We start from the raw sequence: 24,309 nt of genomic DNA, 5'->3' as shown, positions 1-24,309 counted from the left end.
TGTTGTGTCTCTGCCAGGCTTTGGTATCAGGATGATGTTGGCCTCATAAAATGAGTTAGGGAGGATTCCCTCTTTTTCTATTGATTGGAATAGTTTCAGAAGGAATGGTACCAACTCCTCCTTATACCTCTGGTAGAATTCAGCTGTGAATCCATCTGGTCCTGGACTTTTTTTGGTTGGTAGGCTATTAATTATTGCCTCAATTTCAGAGCCTACTATTGGTCTATTCAGGGATTCAACTTCTTCCTGGTTTAGTCTTGGAAGAGTGTAAGTGTCCAGGAAATTATCCATTTCTTCTAGGTTTTCCAGTTTATTTGCGTAGAGGTGTTTATAGTATTCTCTGATGGTAGTTTGTATTTCTGTGGGGTCGGTGGTGATATCCCCTTTATCATTTTTAATTGCGTCGATTTGATTCTTCTCTCTTTTCTTCTTTATTAGTCTTGCTAGTGGTCTGTCAATTTTGTTGATCTTTTCAAAAAACCAACTCCTGGATTCATTGATTTTTTGGAGGGTTTTTTGTGTCTCTATCTCCTTCAGTTCTGCTCTGATCTTAGTTATTTCTTGCCTTCTGCTAGCTTTCGAATGTGTTTGCTCTTGCTTCTCTAGTTCTTTTAATTGCGATGTTAGAGTGTCAATTTTTGATCTTTCCTGCTTTCTCTTGTGGGCATTTAGTGCTATGAATTTCCCTCTACACACTGCTTTAAATGTGTCCCAGAGATTCTGGTATGATGTATCTTTGTTCTCATTGGTTTCAAAGAACATCTTTATTTCTGCCTTCATTTCGTTATGTACCCAGTAGTCATTCAGGAGCAGGTTGTTCAGTTTCCATGTAGTTGAGCGGTTTTGATTGAGTTTCTTAGTCCTGAGTTCTAGTTTGATTGCACTGTGGTCTGAGAGACAGTTTGTTATAATTTCTGTTCTTGTACATTTGCTGAGGAGTGCTTTACTTCCAATTATATGGTCAATTTTGGAGTAAGTACGATGTGGTGCTGAGAAGAATGTATATTCTGTTGATTTGGGGTGGAGAGTTCTATAGATGTCTATTAGGTGTGCTTGCTGCAGAGATGAGTTCAATTCCTGGATATCCTTGTTAACTTTCTGTCTTGTTGATCTGTCTAATGTTGACAGTGGAGTGTTGAAGTCTCCCATTATTATTGTATGGGAGTCTAAGTCTCTTTGTAAGTCTCTAAGGACTTGCTTTATGAATCTGGGTGCTCCTGTATTGGGTGCATATATATTTAGGATAGTTAGCTCTTCCTGTTGAATTGATCCCTTTACCATTATGTAATGGCCTTCTTTGTCTCTTTTGATCTTTGATGGTTTAAAGTCTGTTTTATCAGAGACTAGTATTGCAACCCCTGCTTTTTTTTGTTCTCCATTTGCTTGGTAAATCTTCCTCCATCCCTTTATTTTGAGCCTATGTATGTCTCTGCGTGTGAGATGGGTCTCCTGAATACAGCAGACTGATGGGTCTTGACTCTTTATCCAGTTTGCCAGTCTGTGTCTTTTAATTGGAGCATTTAGTCCATTTACATTTAAGGCTAAGATTGTTATGTGTGAACTTGATCCTGCCATTATGATATTAACTGGTTATTTTGCTCATTAGTTGATGCAGTTTCTTCCTAGCCTCGATGGTCTTTACATTTTGGCATGTTTTTGCAATGGCTGGTACCGATTGTTCCTTTCCATGTTGAGTGCTTCCTTCAGGGTCTCTTGTAAGGCAGGCCTGGTGGTGACAAAATCTCTAAGCATTTGCTTATCTGTAAAGGATTTTATTTCTCCTTCACTTATGAAACTTAGTTTGGCTGGATATGAAATTCTGGGTTTAAAATTCTTTTCTTTAAGAATGTTGAATATTGGCCCCCACTCTCTTCTGGCTTGGAGAGTTTCTGCCGAGAGATCTGCTGTGAGTCTGATGGGCTTCCCTTTGTGGGTAACCCGACCTTTCTCTCTGGCTGCCCTTAAGATTTTTTCCTTCATTTCAACTTTGGTGAATCTGGCAATTATGTGTCTTGGAGTTGCTCTTCTCGAGGAGTATCTTTGTGGCGTTCTCTGTATTTCCTGGATTTGAATGTTGGCCTGTCCTACTAGGTTGGGGAAGTTCTCCTGGATGATATCCTGAAGAGTGTTTTCCAACTTGGTTCCATTTTCCCCCTCATTTTCAGGCACCCCAATCAGACGTAGATTTGGTCTTTTTACATAATCCCATACTTCTTGCAGGCTTTGTTCATTTCTTTTTCTTCTTTTTTCTTTTGGTTTCTCTTCTCGCTTCATTTCATTCATTTGATCCTCAATCGCTGATACTCTTTCTTCCAGTTGATCGAGTCGGTTACTGAAGCTTGTGCATTTGTCACGTATTTCTCGTGTCATGGTTTTCATCTCTTTCATTTCGTTTATGACCTTCTCTGCATTAATTACTCTAGCCGTCAATTCTTCCACTTTTTTTTCAAGATTTTTAGTTTCTTTGCGCTGGGTACGTAGTTCCTCCTTTAGCTCTGAGAAATTTGATGGACTGAAGCCTTCTTCTCTCATCTCGTCAAAGTCATTCTCCGTCCAGCTTTGATCCGTTGCTGGCGATGAGCTGCGCTCCTTTGCCGGGGGAGATGTGCTCTTATTTTTTGAATTTCCAGCTTTTCTGCCCTGCTTTTTCCCCATCTTTGTGGTTTTATCTGCCTCTGGTCTTTGATGATGGTGATGTACTGATGGGGTTTTGGTGTAGGTGTCCTTCCTGTTTGATAGTTTTCCTTCTAACAGTCAGGACCCTCAGCTGTAGGTCTGTTGGAGATTGCTTGAGGTCCACTCCAGACCCTGTTTGCCTGGGTATCAGCAGCAGAGGCTGCAGAAGATAGAATATTTCTGAACAGCGAGTGTACCTGTCTGATTCTTGCTTTGGAAGCTTCCTCTCAGGGGTGTACTCCACCCTGTGAGGTGTGGGGTGTCAGACTGCCCCTAGTGGGGGATGTCTCCCAGTTAGGCTACTCAGGGGTCAGGGACCTACTTGAGCAGGCAGTCTGTCCCTTCTCAGATCTCAACCTCTGTGTTGGGAGATCCACTGCTCTCTTCAAAGCTGTCAGACAGAGTCGTTTGCGTCTGCAGAGGTTTCTGCTGCTTTTTTTTTGTTGTTGTTGTTGTTGTGTAGCTGTGCCCTGTCCCCAGAGGTGGAGTCTACAGAGACAGGCAGGTTTCCTTGAGCTGCTGTGAGCTCCACCCAGTTGGAGCTTCCCAGCAGCTTTGTTTACCTACTTAAGCCTCAGCAATGGCGGGCGCCCCTCCCCCAGCCTCGCTGCTGCCTTGCCCGTAGATCACAGACTGCTGTGCTAGCAATGAGGGAGGCTCCGTGGGCGTGGGACCCTCCTGGCCAGGTGTGGGATATGATCTCCTGGTGTGCCTGTTTGCTTAAAGCGCAGTATTGGGGTGGGAGTTACCCGATTTTCCAGGTGTTGTGTGTCTCAGTTCCCCTGGCTAGGAAAAGGGATTCCCTTCCCCCTTGCGCTTCTCAGGTGAGGCGATGCCTCGCCCTGCTTCAGCTCTCACTGGTCGGGCTGCAGCAGCTGACCAGCACCAATCGTCCGGCACTCCCCAGTGAGATGAACCCAGTACCTCAGTTGAAAATGCAGAAATCACCAGTCTTCTGTGTCGCTGGCGTTGGGAGTTGGAGACTGGAGCTGTTCCTATTCAGCCATCTTGCTCCGCCCCCCCAAGTTATTTTCTTGTAAACACATTGTGGTGCTTTTAAATGACTTTGAGGGTTCCCCTGGAATATTGAGTAATGTTTTTAAAAATGTTTTAAGCCCCTCTGTCAGTTTTTGCTGTTGCTTTGTTTTACTTTCTGTCATTAAGAACTTTCCTTCTGATGAACATCTTTTAGTTGCCCTCACTTTCACTAAAATGTTGAATTTGATCTTGGCAAATTACCCTTAATAATAATTTGTCATTCTTTTGACCACCACACAGAACTAAATCCCACACAGAACTAAATCTATTATATTTTATCCCCCTTGAAGTTCTAAGGGAATTTAGTCTTGGAAAGTCATTTATCTTCTCCAAATATCTGACACCAACATTTTTGTCCTGATTAATATTTCTGCCAATCTCTATAGAGACAAATGTAGTGCCTTATTATTATTATTAATCTAGCCTAATTTTGTAGGTTATTTTTGCTTTGTCTACCATATTCAGCTGATTCTCATTATCATAGTATTTTGCCACATTTTTATTCTTTAAATACGGAATGCCTGCTTACCAAAATTCCATTTACTGTCTTTGTCTGGCAAATAATTTTATCCTGTATGACTCAGGATTCAAACATTTTGAAACACTCAAATTTGCTCATTTGAGGAGAGGTAATGACAGAACTATTCACAAGAACTCAGATAGTGTTTAAGAGAAACACTTAAATGAATGGTGCCGTGGCCCAGGGCTACTAATAGTATAGAGTCACCAGGGGCAAGCAGCAGAAATGAATGACTATGCTGGAACCCTGAGACAGCTATATGCTGAGGGTTGACAGTATCTACAAACTTCAGTGAAAGATGAAACCAACCACTGCAACCCCATAAGGTTTGAATCTGGGGAATAAATACTCCAACATGGCTCTCCTTCTCCAGTTTTTTGCTGGAAATCTCCACTGCTTGAAACCCAACAGGAAGCCAGGAAAATAAGGAAATCCATCCAGCACCTTCTCTCTATTCTAAGCAGGAAAAGAAGGATAGACAGTGAACATAGAAGGGCAAACTGAGGAAATGCAGCAGAAATATGTTACCATTTATACCACCATCTCAATTCTTTCCTAGAGAGGTTGTGGCTTAGGAGTTGCATATCCCAAATATTTGTGTTGGTTCAATTATTTTTCCTTAAGTTAGGCTCCAAAATACCATTTGATGTCTCTATATTTTGCCAAGAATTCCACACCACTATGGCCTCTGAAATTAGTTTGAAAATATCTATGCATTTCCCATTAAGATGCAACTTGATTTCACCTCTCTGGGAAGCCTTCCATATACTCCATGCAGAGACTCTGAATATTTGTTGTTTCTTAGGTGCAATTCTGAGAAGCAGCAGCATCTAAAATATTATCGATGAAACAAATTCAATCTCTTCCTGTCAACTGAAATGTGGGTACATGGCCTTCTTACTATGTTTTCCTAGTGATGTTACAAGATAACCAAATATTATCTCCTCCCTTGTTCTTATAAGCATTGATACTATAATATTATCTGCTTTATTAATCTCTAGCAATTTATAACAACAGTAAGGAAAATGAATCTAGGAAATTAATTATTATCTTATTAACTTTTAATCTCTTTCTTTTCAAATATAATCCATGATAGGCCAGCTTTGTTAATGGTTTTATACTGTCTGTTATAATCTTATCAGTGTGTTCATTCTATTTTTTTCAGTTCTTCTGTACTATTTGAGGGATTATAAAAAGTCTCCACTGACATCAAAACGTCTCTCCCAGTGGCTTACCATAGTGCCTGAAATTTCCATCTTCAGAGAAACTTTTCTGATATAGGACTTTATCTCAGAAAGTGCTTATTAAGTGGACTTAATTTACCTAAGAGAGGTAACATGTTGACACATTCAATGATCAGCTTCAAAGTCATCAGGCAAAAAGAAGGAACCATTGGTGTTTTGATGAAAGTTCCTGTTTAGAGAAGTTAACGGCTTAACCTTCAACTGATGGAATTAACCCCAGCTTTTATATCCAACATATTTCTAGTTATGGGTAAAGCCAGAGGAGCATAGAGATTGTCTGTAAAAAAAATTCCAAAGTTGGAGCTGAGATTTATTCTCTTATCTTAAAATTAAGCCTCAAGCATCTCTGAAGTCAGGAAGTGCTTAAGCAAGACTCTTGGATAAATGTATGGACTGGTAAATTTTCATAAGGGGTAAGACTTGGTAAAAGTTCAGAACTAGAGGCAAGGTCTTGGGAGGTAACTGTAGCTACAGGCTAATAGGACCAGAAACAAGGAGAATAAGGTAGACAGCCAGATGTTCACAAGGGAAATGGTTATACCACAAGCACATTTTCCCCACTCCCCAGTTAATCAATATTGGGCCCTATCTTTCAGTAAATAACTTATTGGCTACAGAACTCAAACTTACTCTGACATTTTCTTTATGATCATAATAACTCATACTTTTTCAATATACAAGGCAATGTTTTAAGCTTTTTACAGATACTGGCTTATTTAATCATCACAGTAACTGTGGGTTATTGTGGGTAACACTATCATGTTCATTTTACACATAGGGAAATTAAGGTGTCAGAGCAGTTAAGTAACTTCTTCCAAAACGAAACAATGGGAAATGGCAGACCCAGGAATTAACTCCTGGCAATTAAAGCAGGCTTTAAGCTTAACCTCTACGTTACACAGCCTCTCATGGACACAGGGAACAACCTATCACTCAGATAAATGTATGCTGCTGGGTGAACAAATTACATCATCCTCATCCTTCATCCTTCTCTGTGGTCTCAGTGTAGAACCAGACAATAGCAGTCATTACCCTGTTACCTTGAAAAGGTACTAAGTTAGGTCCTGAAGCCTAATATGGGTAAGACACAACAGTAAATGTAGCCTGGGGAAATTTGAAATGAAACATCTCTCCCTTCTGTAACCACCTTTGGAAGAACACATCTGGGGCAAGAGGAGCCACTGCAAAGCAATCCCTGCCATCAAGTATCTGCTGCAGGTTCCTGCCTCTGGCAGCCTTAGGGAGCAGGGATCTGTAGCAGCTATATGCTGCAAGGCCTGGTGTCCAAGCCTGGGAGAAGGGTGTTCCCCACTAAAGCTGGACAATGCTAAACATGACACTGCCAACAGGAAGAAAAAGCCCTATTCTCACTAATTTTCCAGAATATCGTTTGTACCCGTTTATTCTTCTGTAAAAATAGTATAGGCATAAAAAAAAAAAATCCCAAGTTAAAATAGTCCAACAGAATATGAACTTTTGTGAGAAGAGGAGAGGGCTAAAATACCTAGGAAAAACATACCTTTACTTTCACCTTTTTCTGCTTCTATATCATCACTCTTGTGCCTGACATACCTAAAGAGCCTAATCTGTACCCCACTAAGATCTCTGTATCTATTGCAGTGGACTCTTACAAGAGGTCTGAGCCACCTTTAATAATTTGTTTGTTGTTTTAAAACATGCCTTTTCCTGTGTTGGCTGCAGTAGAGAATCCTGAAGATATGTGCAGAAGTTGAACCCTGGGACAATATAGAGCTTTGTGTGACTTAGGTCACTCACATCACCTATTAATAGGTATAAATGAAGGCTTCCCTCTGTTATACAAAGACCTTGGCATGCATTAGACCATCTAGGTCAGAATCCTGACTCTCCTACAGACTAGCTATGTGACTTGGGGGAAGTTACTTATTTTTTTCATGTCTCAAGTTCCACTTCTATAAAATGGGGATATTTAGTGGATGTACTTCCTTAGGGTTCTTTTGAGGATTACATAAGACAAAGAATGTAAAGAACACAGCATAATAACTGGCATAGAACAATTGTTTAATAAAAGTTAGCTGTTATCAAAATCAGATGTACTGGGCATGGGAGCAATAAAATTAGTTGTCTTGAAAAAGGGCCACACACCACTCACACTGCCCTGGAGTCACTGTGTTTCCACATTGCTCAAGCTCTCCTTCAGCCCGAGATGCCTCTCCTCCTAATTTCTACCTATCACAATCATATCAGACCCAGCTTTAAACTATGATACTGATATGGTTAGGCTTTGAATTGTAATCCCCAGTGAGAGACCTGGTGGGAAGAGATTGGATTATGTGGATGGTTTCCCCCATGCTCCCCATGCTGGTCTCATGAGAGTAAGTGAATTCTCACAAGATCTGATGGTTTTATCAATGGTAGTTTTCCTGCACTGACACATGCGCTTTCTCAACTGCTGCCACGTAAGACATGCCTGCTTCCCCTTCCACCAAGATTGTAAGTTTCCTGAGGCCTCCCCAGCCATGCAGAACTGCGAGTCAATGAAACCTCCTTTGTTTATAAATTGCCCGGTCTCAGATATTATCTTTATAGCAGGGTGAGAATGGACTAACACAGCTTCCCTCACAAAACCTTTTATATCCCTGAGAGGCATTACTTGTGCTTTCTTCAGACACTCCATCACACCCCCATGAGTGGCCTCTTTTTTAAAAAAAAAAAAAAGATCCCTGTTTTTAGTCATGTTTGTAACTCCTACAATTTCTGGTACAGTACCTTGTACACAGTAGGTACCTAACCCATTCTTGTTAAATTTTATTAATCTACAATGTATTTTACTCATTCTAAGCTATGAAATTGGCTCACATTATTTGTAACTCCCTGCTCCAAAGCTATAAACATAGAGCACAGTGTATGGTTCCTTTCGACAGTCATACGGACATCCTGAGCACACCAGAAATGTTGCCATGCACAGCCTCAGTTAGAAATGACATCTACACAATGAGTGGCTGTCCCCAGGATTCTCACTGTGGCTTGAGCTTCACAATCATGTGCACTTACTATGGCAGTATGCAGATTTGCTCATATTCTGAGTAAGCTTAGTCAGTTCAGTGTTGTGTTAAAGCAATTTGACCGAACAAATGGCAGTTTAGTGGGGTGGACCTGCTCTAAATGCATTTGAGGTTTGATAACATAAATATGTCTGGTGAAAAAAAAAATTGGACCAAATGACTAAATATTTGCTTGGGCATGAAAAAACAAAAATAATTAAAAATTGTCACAAATGTACCCAAACTTCCTGATTATAAATGTAGACTTGGTTTGCCTGGAGATTGAGTGCAGCACTGTAAATCAGCTTCAGCTTATTTTAACACTTGTATTTCCCAATACACTAATTCAATCCACAAAATTCCAAAATTAAATAATAACCAGAGCTGAGAAGTGGGTAAGCACCATAAGGCATCTTAAGAGACTGCCTCTGATTTATGCATCAAAAATGTGTGAGAGTTCTTCCTGATTTAAATCACCAAATAATTTATCCACTGTTTATCAAATATAAAACAGAGCTGAACTTTCTTTTCTCAACAATCAAATTCATAAGTATGAAAAGACCCTAGCACCCGAGCATAAATGTTAAGAGAGAATGTGTCAATGAGATGGGCGATAGTCAACAATTTATTAGAAATTCACATATATCCATATTTTGAAAGGGAAGGGGAACAACTCCTGAGGAAATACAGTCAAAAATATTTCCTTGGTTACGTCAGAGTTATCTTATAAAATTTCTGGTGCAGAATATTAATAGAGTATTGAATTAGGTTTTTTATGTTATAAAACCTGATCTCTGTCAAGCAGTATGAATTGGTCCTGAGATGTGAAAAACTCTATCATATTTTATTTAGCAATAATCTTTTAACTTAGAACAAGCTTATGAGGAAATCATTGCTTCAAGATATATAATCAAATATGACAATACTATTTTAACTAGATTCCTGAGATCTCAGACCAGAGCCAATATCAAGCAAATATATCCAATAGGTGACAGTGGCCTTTGCCATTCCCTTTCCTCTCGTGGCCCAGCACTTTGTTCCCTGTAGTTACTCCCTCTCCTTGGGTGACCTGGGTGACCTATGATATTTACTTTCCTCCCTCTCAGAAGGGTGTCTTTGAAATAGGGAAGGAGCAGGATGCAACTCAGTGTTTCCCAATGACATTCCAAGGAGCTAGATGTTATCACAGACTTCTCTAAAATAGGGCTTCAGAGTCAAATAAACTTAGAAAACGCTGCATTGGACAAAGTATATTTACTTGTTTTTGCAGAATTTCTCAAAACCTCTATTACACTAATGTGAGCTGAGCATCTCCTAGAGAAGGACATTTCCTAAATTGGGTTAATTACAGCAAGCCGTTTCTAGTAACATCTGTTAACAGCTCACTCTTTGGGTAACACTGATGCAAGGTAAAGAGTGAACACAGGATAGGTCTGAGTTCAAACCTTGCTTCTGCTACTTAGTTGAGAAAATGATTTAATTACGTGGTTGTTAATAATTGTAGTAATAATAATATGTAGAGATCCAGGAAGCAAAGTATTCTTAAATACTTTAATTCCTTTATTCTTAAAAAGCCCTAAGCCGATGAAAGGGAGGGTAGAAGGAAAGCGATCATGAGCCAATGTATGACTGAATAGATTAAAATGAAATGTCGGGCTGGAGACAGGCTGGGCAAATAGATAGTGTCTTGCTACCTCCCAGTTGGCAGGAGAAGGGAATTATGCCTAAGTTAGGAGTGCAGTGGGGCGAAAATGGACAAGATTGCGAGAAAGAAGTGGGAAGAGTTCTAATTATCAAGTCATTGCTTATAAAACATAAAAAATCTCTTAGAATACACCTTATTTAAAAGTCATGGAATTCAGAGTCTTGGCTTAATGAAGGAATTGGAACCCAAACATTCTGTCCCAAAACAGAAAGGGCACACAGTGTCCCAAGACCAAGGGACAACATGCATGGGTCACTTTACCATTGCATAATGGGGATGATAATGGTACTATTGCCATTTTTGTGAGGATATAAATAATATTAAAGCATGTATAGCTCTCATAACAGTGGCTGGCACACAATAAATGTTAGCTGTTGGCATTACCTTTTTTTCTTAAAATGTGCTTTCAAATGCTAATCCTGGTACCTAGGCCAGTCCAGAAATAAAGATTGTTTCACACATTTCTACTGCATACCAAATTCCATGGACTATGGAGCTTGCTGAAAGAAGCTAAGTTCTGTCATAAATGTTACTTGGTGTACACTGTACTTTTTAAAGGCAGTGTGACAATCCACAGGGATAAAAGAAATACAATAAATAAACCAAAGGCCTCATCACTGCAAAGGTGAAAAGGAGGCATATTTTAGATATTACAAGATAAAAGGGCCTTCCCCCTACTATGTCCTCACTGCCATTCAAAAATCTACTTGATATACCTTATCATCTGGACAAGAGAATTAATCTGATGAGTTCATCTCAAGCACCTAAAGGGCTGAATGACTCAACTGCATCATTGAATATTTGCAGGAAGTTTACTCACTCTTTCAAATTGAGAAATTGATTTTTCTCATTCAAGTTGATAATACTAACAGTCACTTATTGCTAACATCTTCTATGCCAGGCTCCTTGCTAACTACTTTACATGTATTATCTGATTTCACCTTCCCCACAGTGTTAAATAGGACACTCTCTCTCCTCCCTTCCTTATTTTATAGATGAGGAATCTGAGTCTTGGAAGGACTAAGTAATTTGTCCAAAATCATTCACTAAATAATAGTAGAGCCACGTCTGTCCAATTCTAGGGGCTACACAGAGCTGCACATCCAAGAAATTTACTGCTCAATATCACTACCTTCCCCTTCTCTGAATGTTTAAAATTACTTTAATTAAGAAGTAATTGAAAATAAATTATTCACACTGTTGGCATCTCAGTCATTGTCAATATTGCCACACAGCAGAACATGAATATGACAACCAGGTTTGTGTTAATTAGATTAGTTCTTCATTTTTAAACGACAGGTAAATATATATAATCTCTCTTGGAAATTCTGAAAGGATCATCCTAGTCCCATATTACTGCATCAACTACATCAACAATCTAACAATCTAAATACATTCACTATTGTAACTTAATCATGTTGGTGATTGTATTTGTGTGTGTGTGTGCGTGTGTGTGAGATTATGTTAAGGATGTTTCTTTAGACCTAATGTATTATCAGATACACTGCCAACCTTTTGCCAGCTGTTTTTTGTTTATAATGCTTCTATATAAATGATTTTATTTGTTCACATAACCTCCTCCTTTTTGTTTTCAGTAGGCTCCTTTAGTCTTAACCAGGTGACTGGTAAAATGAGAGAAATGGGCAAGTATTCTACTGAAGGTCACAAGCCTCCCACATGTAAGTGGGACCCAATCCATCAGGCTAAACAGACTACACATGGCCATTCAGACCGTCTATCCCATTTATTTTTGGTGATATGATTTTGCATAAGAGTTATAGAATAATCTTTCTAAATGTGCTTTTATGTCTTCAGTCAAATAAATAGACCCTATATCTTTTAAACTTTTTTCTCTTCTTTAAGACATCACTAATACACAGTCCATGTCTATGTGCTCTGGACACCAAAATACTTCTGAACACACTTTCATGCTTAAAACAATTTGCTATATTCCCAATGCCAAAAGACTGAATTTCAAGAACATAGAAGACCATCAAGGCATGACCTCCTATTACTCAAGCCCTCCTTTTGAAATACCTCTTCTCTTAGCATGCAATACACCACAGCCTTTTTTTTTTTTTTTCTTCAATTTTTATTTTAAGTTCAGGAGTACATGTGCAGAATGTGTAAGTTTGTTACATAGGTAAATGTGTGCCATGGTGGTTTGCTGCACAGATTATCCTATCCCCTAGGTATTAAACCCAGCATTCATTGGCTCTTCTGCCTGATGTTCCCTCTCCCTGATCCCCCACCTCTTACAGGCCTTAGTATGTGTTGTTCCCCCGCATGTATCTATGTGTTCTCATCATTCAGCTCCCATTTATATATGAGAACACAAAGTGTTTGGTTTCCTATTTCTGCATTTCTTTACTGAGGATAATGGCTTCCGACTCTATTCATGTACCTGAAAAAGACCTGATCTCATTCCTTTTTATGGCTGAATAATATTCCATGGTGTATCTGCACCACATTTTCTTGATCCAGTGTGTGATTGATGGGCATTTAGGCTGATTCCATGTCTTTGCTATTGAATGCACCACAATCTTGACTATCTTTCCACCTCACCGTCGGCTCCTACCCAATCTCTGCTGTTCTTTTTCTTCCCTTCTTTGATTCTACGATGCCTCCAGACCCAGGTCACATAGTTTTTCAACTATACTGATTCCCTACATGACCTTATCCAGTCCTTATGTGTAATCCATTCTCTAATGATTCCCAAATTTGTATTCCTAGCTTGGTCCAATCTCTGAACTTAACTTCAGTCTCCTGGATCCAACTACCTTCTCAACATCTCCACTTGGATATCTAATAAACAATTGCAAAGTCAACATGCTAAAAACATATGGATTTACACAATCCCAAAAATCACCTTCTTCCACAGTCTTCCCCATTTTAATAAATGGTTCTGCTACTTCTTCAACTACCAAATTTGTTGTCACCTTGGACCCCTCTCATTATCTTATGTCCCATCCAATATATCAGCAAATCCTATAAGCTCTACCTCAAAACATCCCAAACAGACCCCTCATTACCACCTGCAACAACAACACCCTGGACCAAACCGCCATCATGGCTTGCCAAGGCTATTGCAGTATTTTCCCAATGGCCTCCCTGCTTCCATCCTAGCCTCCTCTGTAAGCTGTTCATCACACACACACGTGAAGGAAGTTTTAAATCAAATCATGCTAACTCCTGGATAAAACTCTCCAATGCCTTCCTGTCTAACGTAGTGAAAAGCTTCAGATCCATTCCTTGGCCTTCTCCCCAGTGACTTCTGGCTTCTCCCTTGACCTTGCCTACTCTCCCCACCTTGCCCTGTCCCACAACCACCACACACTGCCCTAGTAACATTGACTTCTACACTGTTCCTCAAAGACATAAGATGCCCTGTGAACACAAACCACACACAGTACAATAAAACACCTTTAAAGCAATTCAAAAGGAGAAGTCCCAGCATCTTATTGTAAAGTGCAACTAGGTGTATGCCACCAATATATAAAATAAAGTATACTTTTCATAATCATTCAGATTACCTTGAGTTTGTTTGCTCTATGGCTGCAGTAAAAAATCACACACTCTAAAAATTTTATTAAAATTAGCACTATTCCTCCTAAACAGTCTTTTCCACTTTGGAAATGTTTTCACTCAGGAGAGAAAATGTGGATATGAACCGTAGTCTAACAATATTAGTATAATTGCATGTATAATTTTATAAATAATGGCCAATATTATTGTAAATAATCTGGTTCTTAACAAACACTATTAATTTCATTTGAATATATGATTCATTTAACAGGGTCTGAAATATTTCTAATTTTGTTTAGAAGTCTTATTTCCACATTATTATTATTATTATTTGTTGTTGTTGTTGCTTGGCTAATGTTTGCTGGATTAGGTTTCCATTGCTCTTGTTCCCAATGTTACATTCAAGAGAAATATTTAGGAGCACAGAGTGATGATTTCTTAGGGCAATGTCACCTGACCAAAGTAGTATCTTGACAGAACTTAGTTGGAGTTTGTAGAATCATCCAAGCTAAATATTTTTGTTCTATAAAATGTATTCTATTCTTCTCTTCCTCTAAATTCCATGTATCTCCTTTCATTGTCTGCCTTCCAGGAGGCTATGCAAGATTGATGGAGATATTAAATCCCCCAACTAAAACAGAAAAGCATGTGAATGTGAGTTTTCAGTTGACTTTAGAGGAAATATATTGCTTAATAGGAATGTACAGGAAACAATGATAGTGGGCAGTAAATCCCAGATTAATTACATTTATTTAATATGCTTTAGAGCCAATGCAGATAGCTGAACTTTTATACGAAGCACTATAATTTTATGATTTTTAGGACTAGTCAGTACATTTACAAACACTTGTATTGAAAAACATGATTTTGTCCCATATTACCAAAAGCAAAATTGCTCTATTACAAACCTATTAGATCCCTATCCCCACATATTTTATTTCCTGATTTCTCAAGCATTTTTTTATGTTTTTTATAGTCAACGGTACACCCCAAGTGTTGGAAATTTGAAACTGCTTAAATAACAAATGTGCGAATTCACAATGATATTCTAAATGATCCAGGAAATGTCATTTTAAATGGTAAAATCAATATGTATTTTGGTTCATTAGGAAAGTACATAATGACTATTTCTAGCATCTCCTCAGACTGTTTAACCAGTGTGTACTGTGATGCCTGGCCTGAAGCACTTCTATTTTTAGTTCTATTAGAACAGTCTTAAATTGCTTATTTTCTGTTTACTAAAGTCATCCCGTTTGTTACCATGGAAACTATGACAAGTGCTCTAGCTAACTATTTTATTAAATGAATTGGAGACATAGCTGAAGAAGCTGAAGACTGAAGGTGCAGCTTGCCGTTCCTAAGGCATATTTTCCAACATCTGTAAAGCCATTGCCACATTTATAGAAAATATGAAATTAGTTATAAATAAAGTTATCCACATTTCAAATTTGGGAAGCTGTCCACATTTGTATTATAACTAGCACATCTGAATTATAAGGAGCACATAGGCATTCCTAACTTACAAAGAGTCCTTCTAAAAGTATATTTGTCGATCAATTCCTTGGAAATTAGAACATATTTACCCATAGAAACAATTTTACAAATAATTGTTAGATCTACAGGCTTACCCTCAAAATCCCTTCCCTCTGAAGTCCTCGATCTATAGCAATATCCATAATAGCTTTTGTTCTCAGCTCTAGCAGCAGGAGCCAAGATGCAGGATAAGAAGAAAGGAGTTTTCTTATGCTGACTTTATTAGAGCTTACATAGGTCACCATTTGGGAATACTCGCATCTACTGGCCTTTGCAGATGTTAGGGCTCCCAAAAACATCCTTCAGCTGTTTGCCCGGCCCCTATCGCCAGCCTCCAGGGGTCCTGGCACTTGCTCACATTTCTCTCTGATGTTTCATGCCAGACTAATCTTGCTCTCAACCTGCCCCCGCCTCTACATTGAACCATCATTCTCCACAAGATTCAAGGTGGCAGAGTTAGTTGTGAAAAACAACAGCAGTCAAAATGGATGCATTTCCTAAATCAGGGGGTTCCGATCTTTTGGTTTCCCTGGGCCACATTGGAAGAAGAAGAATTGTCTTGGGCCATACGTAAAATACACTAATGGTAACGATAGCTGATGAGCTAAAATAAATAAATAAAATAAACTCAACGTTTTAAGAAAGTTTACAACTTTGTGTCGGACCACATTCAAAGCTGTCCTGGGTCACATGTAGCCCGCAGGCCACGGGGTTGGACAAGCTTGTAAATGCTTAAGAACACTTTCTGAAGTTTTGGCATTTTAAAAACACTTTATTTGTAACTTAAATAGCTGGAACTGAAACAAATTTCAAGCCTGTGAAATTTCCATTACCTTAACCAAAGAGCATAGTCAGAGGGTAAAAGTGTGACGAAACTGCTTTGAGGAATTTTAGAAGTTAGCTGCAAGGAGTCAGTCAGCAGTCAGCTGATTTAAAAGAAGTCTGCTTTTCAAGTACATGCTCTGTATCTTGGACCTGTAGGTTTCTGTTGGAAGATGGATGGTGGTGGTTGATTGCAAACTGAGTCATACCTTTGTTTATTTCATTTCCAGATAATTCTAATGAAATGTATCTTACTAGCCCTGTAATTTTGCTTTTAGAAGAATATCATCTTGAAGAATATCATCTCATGAAGAAGATTACTAACGCAATAATATAGACAAAATTTTGTTCTTATTTTCTAACAGAATAAAAAACAGACAAAACCATTGCAATTTAGACGTTGTGAATTTTGCACAGAAAAGAATTACTGTAATGTAAGATAGTATTAAGTATATCTTATATACTGTAATATAAGATAATATAAGAATTACTGTATATAAGATAGAGTCAATAATTTACTATTTTATGTCTAATAAATTAGAAAAGCACGTAAGTTGCTAATTGTTAAAATCAAGATGACATGAGTTACTTTCATTTTTTATACAGCTATATTTTATAGAGATTCAGATTTAATCAAAATTTATAAGAAAATGATAAGAATTATTTCTAGAAAGTTAAAGAATATATCTTTTTAAAAATTAACTATTAGAGGGATGGGTGTGAAAGCAAATAGAATTTGATATTTCTGTTTTTCCACAATGTAGTAACTGAATTTATTTATAATGTTTTTCTGGAAAAACATATATATTTTAAATGAATATGGTATGCAATAAAATACGAAGTAAAAAAGATCAAATTATTTTTTAATATCAGGGATCATTTAAGATACAAATTTCCTTAGGAGTGTATTTCAATTTTAATGTTACTTGATAGTTCAAAACGAAGGCATATTTTTAACTAACATTCATTTTTAATCTCCTTAGGGTCCACTTTTATTTGTAACACTCACATAATTCCAGTGAAAAACCAAGAGGGCGTGGCTATGATGTTCATCATTAATTTTGAATATGTGACGGATGAAAATGCTGCCACCCCAGAGAGGGTAAACCCAATATTACCAATCAAAACTGTAAACCGTAAGTAAAAGGCAATGTGTACTCAATGCTGTTGATAATTCTGCTACTGTAGTCACTTTAACAGTCTTCATATCAGTTCGGTTCTCAAAATATCTTTATATTTGAAGTAAAATAATTTTACATGAGTAAGCCATTAGCTCATGTTACCTTTTGCCTTCCAGAATTTATTGGCTGCTCTGGAAGCCATTTAACTTGGATGTAATATAATGTATTTAACCAGTCCCCTGACACCTGATGAACATTTAGGTTGTTTTCAGACTTTGTCTATTACAAATAATGCCAGAATAAATTCTGCTTATGTATTTTCATGTGTATATTATTGGACAAATGTATCTTCAGGGTCCTTTAAGTGGGGTTCCTGGGTCAAGGGTGATGCATATATAATCTTTTCAGGTACTGTCAAATTCTCCTCTACATGCTTTAAACCATTTTACACTACCAGCAGCCATGAATTAGCATTTTCCCCCAAAACTATGCCGACAAAGAGAGTCAGAATCAGTTTTCTCAACAATTGTCATCATCATAAGTGAGAACTAGCACCTCAATTCGCTTTAGTTTATATTTATTCTATGAGTAAGGTTCATATATTTAAGCACAAAGGACATTTCTTTATCAACTGTTCATTTCTTTTATACATTTTGGTTGTTTTTTTCTCTATCCTGTCAATTTGTAAAGTAAGCTGCAAATAGCTTACCTAGAAAATAGTGTGTCTTTTATCTTTTTCATAATTTTTATTTAAAGGGATTTTTGGTAATGTGTCTAAATTTATAACTCTTTCCTTTGTTGCATCTGAATTTTTGAGACATAATTAGAAAAGCTTTAACCACTCCAAGGTTCTAAATAAATCACTTCCTTTCCCCGGAACTTGTATGATTTCATTTTTTAGGATCTCTGATGCATTGTAAGCTTATTTTGGTGTATAGTGCAGGGTATACAGTTAATTTATCTTTTTCTCAATGGCTCATTCATTGTTCTAACATTATTTATTAAAAAGTCTATCTGTTCAACAGTAATTTAAGATGCCACCTTTATTATACACTAAACTTCCATATGTGCTTGAATCTACTCCTGGATTTTCTATTCTGTTCTGTTGGTTTATCTATCCCTCAGAATCATACAGTTTATATATACAATAAATAACTAATATAGCATAATTCCTTATTATTTGATATTAATTTTCAGAAGGTTGAGGTTATTTTTTGATTAATTTTCCACGTGAACTTTAGAAAAAAATTTTCTACAGCTAGAAGAAATATTTAATATTTTTATTGGATTCACATTAATTGTATAAGTTAACTTGAAGATAACTGATGTCTCTGTAATATTGTCATTCTATTCAAAAATATATAGTACATATTTTTATTTTCTAAGTCTAATTTTTGTGTCTTTCAGGAATTTCTTAAAATTCTCCTCACTTGTTTACTTTGCTCTTTGGCATTTAACTTTTGTTGTTGCTGCTATTAAAAATGGGACTTTTTTTCCCCATTGTATTTTCTTATAAAAGTAACTTTTCTTTCTGAATACATTAAATTTACATCCAACTATCTTAGTTAATTATTACTTTACAGTGACTTATACTTTGACTTTTATGAATTTTTCAAATATTCTATCACATAAAATATAAATTGTTTTATATTTCCTTTCCAATTCTTGTACATCCCATAGTTTTCTCTTGTTAAAATGTGCTGGCTATTACCTCCAAGGTATCATTAAAAAGAAATCAACAGTGAACACTACGCCTGGCTCTGGTTGTTGTGCGAATGCCTTTAATTCAAACATTCCTCATTAATTGAAATAATGACATGTGAGTTGAGTTGTGTGTGCTTTATAATTTTAAGAAAGTTTCCACTGACTTAAATTTTTTAAGAATGGGTGCTGAAATTTGTATAATGCCTTTTTTAGCCTCTGTGGAAATGAGTGTATTATTTTTTTCCTTATTTTTTAATACATTTTATAAATGAAGTTACTGATATAAACCATTCTTGCATCCCTGGAAGAAGTCACATTTGGACATGTTATATTTCATTTTGTAATACATTGTTGGGTTTTCTTAACTCAAATTAATTTTTCAGTTTGTGTCAATATCCAATAGGGAGAGTGATCTATAATTTTTGCCTGCATATGTGCAATTTTCTAAGGTGTTGGTATCAATATTATAATTCCTTCAAAAAATAATTGCGAGTTTCTTCCCCTTTTTGTATGCTATTGAAGCATTTAAATAGTTTAAGGATTATCTAGACTTTAAAAGTTCGGTGTGACTCCCCTGTAAAGTCATTGAGGTACTTATTTGTGGTACTTGTTTGTGAAGTAGCTCCTTGACAAATTTATTTTTCTTCTTTAATAATGGTCTACTCAAATTATCAATCTTAACTAGGTTCAGTTTTGCTAGACATTATTTCCCTAGAAATTATTTCATGTAAATATGTAAATTTTGTTTTAATAGAATTATGCAAGGTAGTATTTTATGATTTTTTAAAATCCTCTGTTCCTATAGTTTTTTTTTCTTGAAATTTCTCATTTATTTTATTATTGTTTTTTCCATTTAAAATTGATTAGTCAGTAGCTTTTTCCCCAAAGACCTAATTTTTTATTGGTTTTTTAATTCTATTAGTTTTCAAACTCACAAAATTTTGCTTTTATGTTTCTTAAATCAGTTTTTATCAGCTTACTTTGTTGCCTCTTTTTTATTACATTTATTTATTTTCACTCTTTCAGTTTTTGGCATATGATTTTAGGCTATATATTTTTATCTAAGCACTGTGTAAGCTATACCCCACAAATTTAGAAATGTAATATTATTTTTCCTAGAAAAAATGCAACTTTTGTTTTCCTAGGTTTTAACTTGAGTTGTTTAATATAGATAGTTTTTAGTTTTCCAGTCGGAAAAGTATTTTTAAAGTATTATTTTTTGTTAAAAACTTCTGGTTTCATTGTCTTACAGTCATAAAATCCTGTTTGTATTATTTCTCTTTTTGTAATTGTCTAAAATTTGCCCGTTGTTTATTATTTGATCAATTTTCATGATTATGTCATGTGAATATGAAAAGAAAGTGATATTGCAGAATATCAAGCTACAAAAGTTGATATCTACTTTATAAAACTCTGCCTTATTATTATGCTGTCTTCTATATCCTTACTTATTTCCTGTCCTCCAGATATGTCTTGGATTTAAGAAAGTGTATTAAAGTCTTCTACTGTTAGGATATTTATTGGTATTTGTCATTCTATCTCTTGCAATTTCTGTTTTATGAATATTGCTGCTCTTGTTTATTTCATAGATAGCCACATATCTTACGTTATTAGTATAAATTAGCATTTAGCATTACAAAGTATCTTATTTTTTGTTTACTAATGTTCCACCTAAATTCTACTGTATCTTAAATCATGACACTTGAGTCTTTTCTTTTTTCCATTTCCTTGCTGTATTTTAAAGTCATCTTTTAGTCATTTCCCTTTGTTTTGGTTGTGTCTTTTTTATACAGTGTGCGGTTTTTATGCAGTGTGAAGCTTTTCTTTATTGCTTATAAGAAAATAAAACTCATACTTTAAATGATTATAACTACAATAGGTATTTACATTTATTGACGCAATTGATATGTTTGTTTTCTTGGTACTAACATATTCTATGTTAAATATACTCTCTTGAAGTATTTCATTATGTTATCTTTTCTTTGCCCTTTTAAAAACTGGTTTTTGTTGTGGTTTTATTCTGGTTTTGGTGATTTTTTGGTATTTGGGAAAATTTATATTGTTTTCCAATAGTTATCTTTATAAGAAAATGTTATATATTCTCCTTAACTCTTTCCTCTTTTCCTCAGTCAGTATATTTTGGTTCCCTACTTTGAGCAAAAATAAAATTATGGCGGCAAAAACCTCAATTACTTTTGCACCAATGTAATAGCTTATAATCCTTTTCTTCTTCTTCCCACCATGCAGTTTTCATCAAAAATATTCTATTTCTTAAGGCTCATCTTTGTGCTCCTGAGTATCCTTAGTCTCCTGCCATTCAGTGTGTCAGTTTAAAACAACATCACTTGACTCTCATCTGTTACCAGGAAGGCCCTCAGTGAGCTTGTCTATTTTCTTCTCCTCTGCCTCCCATTTTGTTGGGATATGGTATTTCTAGCTTGTCAAGTAGGTAATGTGTATATACTTCTTACATTTCTTTTGGCCTCAAATTTCTAGTGAAATGTATTCATGACTGTCGTTTTGTCAGAGATTCCCCAAACACAGCTTCTTAGATGAAGTATATCCCCTTTGGGAAACGTGTGGGGGTAAAATATTTTCAGAGTTCTCTCGTGTTTAACATGTTTTTATATCACTTTGACATTTGAAGGAGAGCCTAGGTAGATATGACATAGTATTTGGTCCATATTCTATGCCTTCTGACTCTGGTAGATATTGTTTCATTCTTTTCTTACATGAACTGTTGCTGACAAGCAGTCTGATGCCAACCTGCTTGACTGTCCATTGTAAGCGACTCGGGCATCCGGGTCTTGTGCACTTTTTAAGCCCCTTCTATTGTCTCTCCAGGAACTGGTGCTCATGTTACAGACCTGATCTTGAGATTTCATACTCAGTGTGAGGCCCTCTTCTGCTGAAGGTGAACTCTGTTTAATAAGTGTTCCCTCACTCCAGGGAGACTTCTGTACTCCTCTTTTCTTCATTTAGTTTCACCTTGACTCTCTATTGCAGTGTGCTCTTCTGAGCCAATTTTGCTGGTGTTAGCAAATCCCCCACCTATGTGTAAATAAAAGTCTATAAGTTGTCTTTCTCTAGTTACTCCATAGGCGTGGTTTATGAGTACTTTTATTTCACTCCTCCTTTATTAAATCTCAAAGGTTTATATCAGTTTTGATTTTCTTATACTTTCCACGAACAAATGCAATCATTAATGAATGATTCCTGGGAGTACACTTCTAATGTCAACCTCTATTTCTGTCATGAATACCAATAATGTAATTTGTTTAGATGGTGGATACCTAGTTTAGTTTCTTCACTGTCTTCTCAAATTCTTATATTTTCCCACAGAATAGTTGTATTTCATGGTCCATGAGGATTTGGTAATTTAGGTATCTGTCATTATCTATGGGAAGCTGGAAGCCTTATCACAAAACTTTAATATTTGAGAAAGGAAATTGTTACGCTGTGTATAAATTAAGATAGAAAAATATGCGTATAATGAAAAACATGGTCCCAAAAGCCTATTTTGTAAACCTAAGTATAATACCAAATCAAACATACCTCAGCTGATAATTTTTCATAATAGCAATTTTTTCCTTATGTATGTCTAAATGACAGTACACTATTCTTTTAAAGCAATATTGGCACAAATATATTAATGTAATGTGATTCTAGTACTCTAAATGTTTTACCCTGAACAGTATTACACTTGGAGAAAACTCTATCAGAATCGCTAATTCATCAGTCTTCCAGATGACGTATTTAGAAAAAAATTGAGCTACCGTAAAATACTATTCTTACCCCCAAAGTCTTGATCCCAAAGTTGATGACTATTTTGATTTTCTTATACTTTCCACGAACAAATGCAATCATTAATGAATGATTCCTGGGAGTACACTTCTAATGTCAACTTCTATTTCTGTCATGAATACCAATAATGTAATTTGTTTAGATGGTGGATACCTAGTTTAGTTTCTTCACTGTCTTCTCAAATTCTTATATTTTCCCACAGAATAGTTGTATTTCATGGTCCATCAAATTGGATGGAAGTGAAAAAAGGAGGGTACATCAGCAACATGGCAGAGAAGGGGACTTTTAAAAAAGATAATGTGTCTATTTAAAACTGAAATGTAAATGGAGAATTGAAACCTTGATTTCCTAAATGGAAGATAGTCTTTACAGTAGCCTCTGGGATATCATACACAATTTATGCAACTTTATATTGTGATTAAAATAAAGTCTTATGTACAAGTTATAACAAATGCAGTAGAGATTCTGCTTCTTATTTTGTGAACCTAAGTGGTTTCCCTATGCTTTAGCCATCACTCATACAGGGAATCATTGGAGAGAGTACAAATATGCAGATAAAATTATTCCAGAGCATTACAAAGGCCCTTTATTTACCACCTGTATATCGGTTTTGATTACACCCTTCCGTCATTATATGACCTAGATTTCCTTTTACTTGGTGTCAGTTTTTGAAGAATGGATTGTTAAATCAAGCAGAAAAAATAGAGAGAGACAAATTATGCTTTGTACCTTCTGATACTATCCAATTTCTACTTCATATTTTTTCTCATCTTTGGCAAACCCCTGCTGATATTTTTTCTTTGAAGTATAATGTTACTACCAGTGTAAAATAATGATATTGGCTATTTCAAACACTGTTGTTCCCCAGTGATAGCCACTTTTAAAAAAATAAAGAATAAAAAAATCTGATGCACCTATTTTAGCAGACACGTCTTACCTTCAAAATTGTAATATTATTACTTCAAAACCTACACTGTAACTACCAGCTTCTGTATCACTTGAAATGGTCTTAAATAAAAATGTGGTTACAAAGAAGTATACAGTGGTATTCACAAAGGCAAATTTTAAACTGGCATTTCCCTTTAACCAATGCTTACTCTCTCACCAAAGTGTTTGTAATTGTGTGTGTGCATGTGTGTGCACGTGCGTGTCTCAGAGTGGTAGGATTTCAGTGAAAGTAATAAGAAAAAGGTTGTTGTGTGTTTGGGAAGATGTGACTTTCTGAAAATTTAAATACCTCTATTGAAATAGAGGCAAAATAAAGGAAAAGATGTGACATGACTACACAAGAAGCATAGCTTCAAAAAAAGGGAGGTATTAAATTATGAAGATTAAGTAAAAGAAAAGGAGGTAAATACACAGTAGAAAATTTGGATTATAAAAAGGCATTATGATACATTGGGCTCCATATATTCTGAAAACTGAGAGACTTATTTTATATTGAATTAAGTGGTGGATCATTTCTCATACAAATACCTAGTTTCAGAGCCAGGAACTCTACACAAAAAAAGTGAACAGTTTTCTCTGAGAAGACCTAATTTTTCACAAACTTATTATCTGTAGAAGACATGGAATTAGCCACAATTAGATGACT

General features: G+C 36.2%; 1 protein-coding gene across 2 annotated transcripts in view; it reads left to right on the top strand.

The window, feature by feature from the left end:
* KCNH7 (potassium voltage-gated channel subfamily H member 7) overlaps positions 1 to 24,309 on the top strand; it is a 478,778-nt gene that overhangs the window by 293,508 nt on the left and 160,961 nt on the right. For both annotated transcript variants that reach the window (XM_025404671.1, XM_025404672.1), the window contains exon 3: positions 17,070 to 17,222. In XM_025404671.1, the coding sequence (XP_025260456.1) occupies positions 17,070 to 17,222 (153 nt within the window). The remainder of the gene's footprint in view (positions 1 to 17,069; positions 17,223 to 24,309) is intronic.

Source organism: Theropithecus gelada, chromosome 12, assembly GCF_003255815.1.
Source record: "Theropithecus gelada isolate Dixy chromosome 12, Tgel_1.0, whole genome shotgun sequence".
Classification (NCBI taxonomy): Eukaryota; Metazoa; Chordata; class Mammalia; order Primates; family Cercopithecidae; genus Theropithecus; species Theropithecus gelada.
Note: the sequence above shows the minus strand (reverse complement) of the source record. Positions and strands in the feature narration are given on the sequence as shown.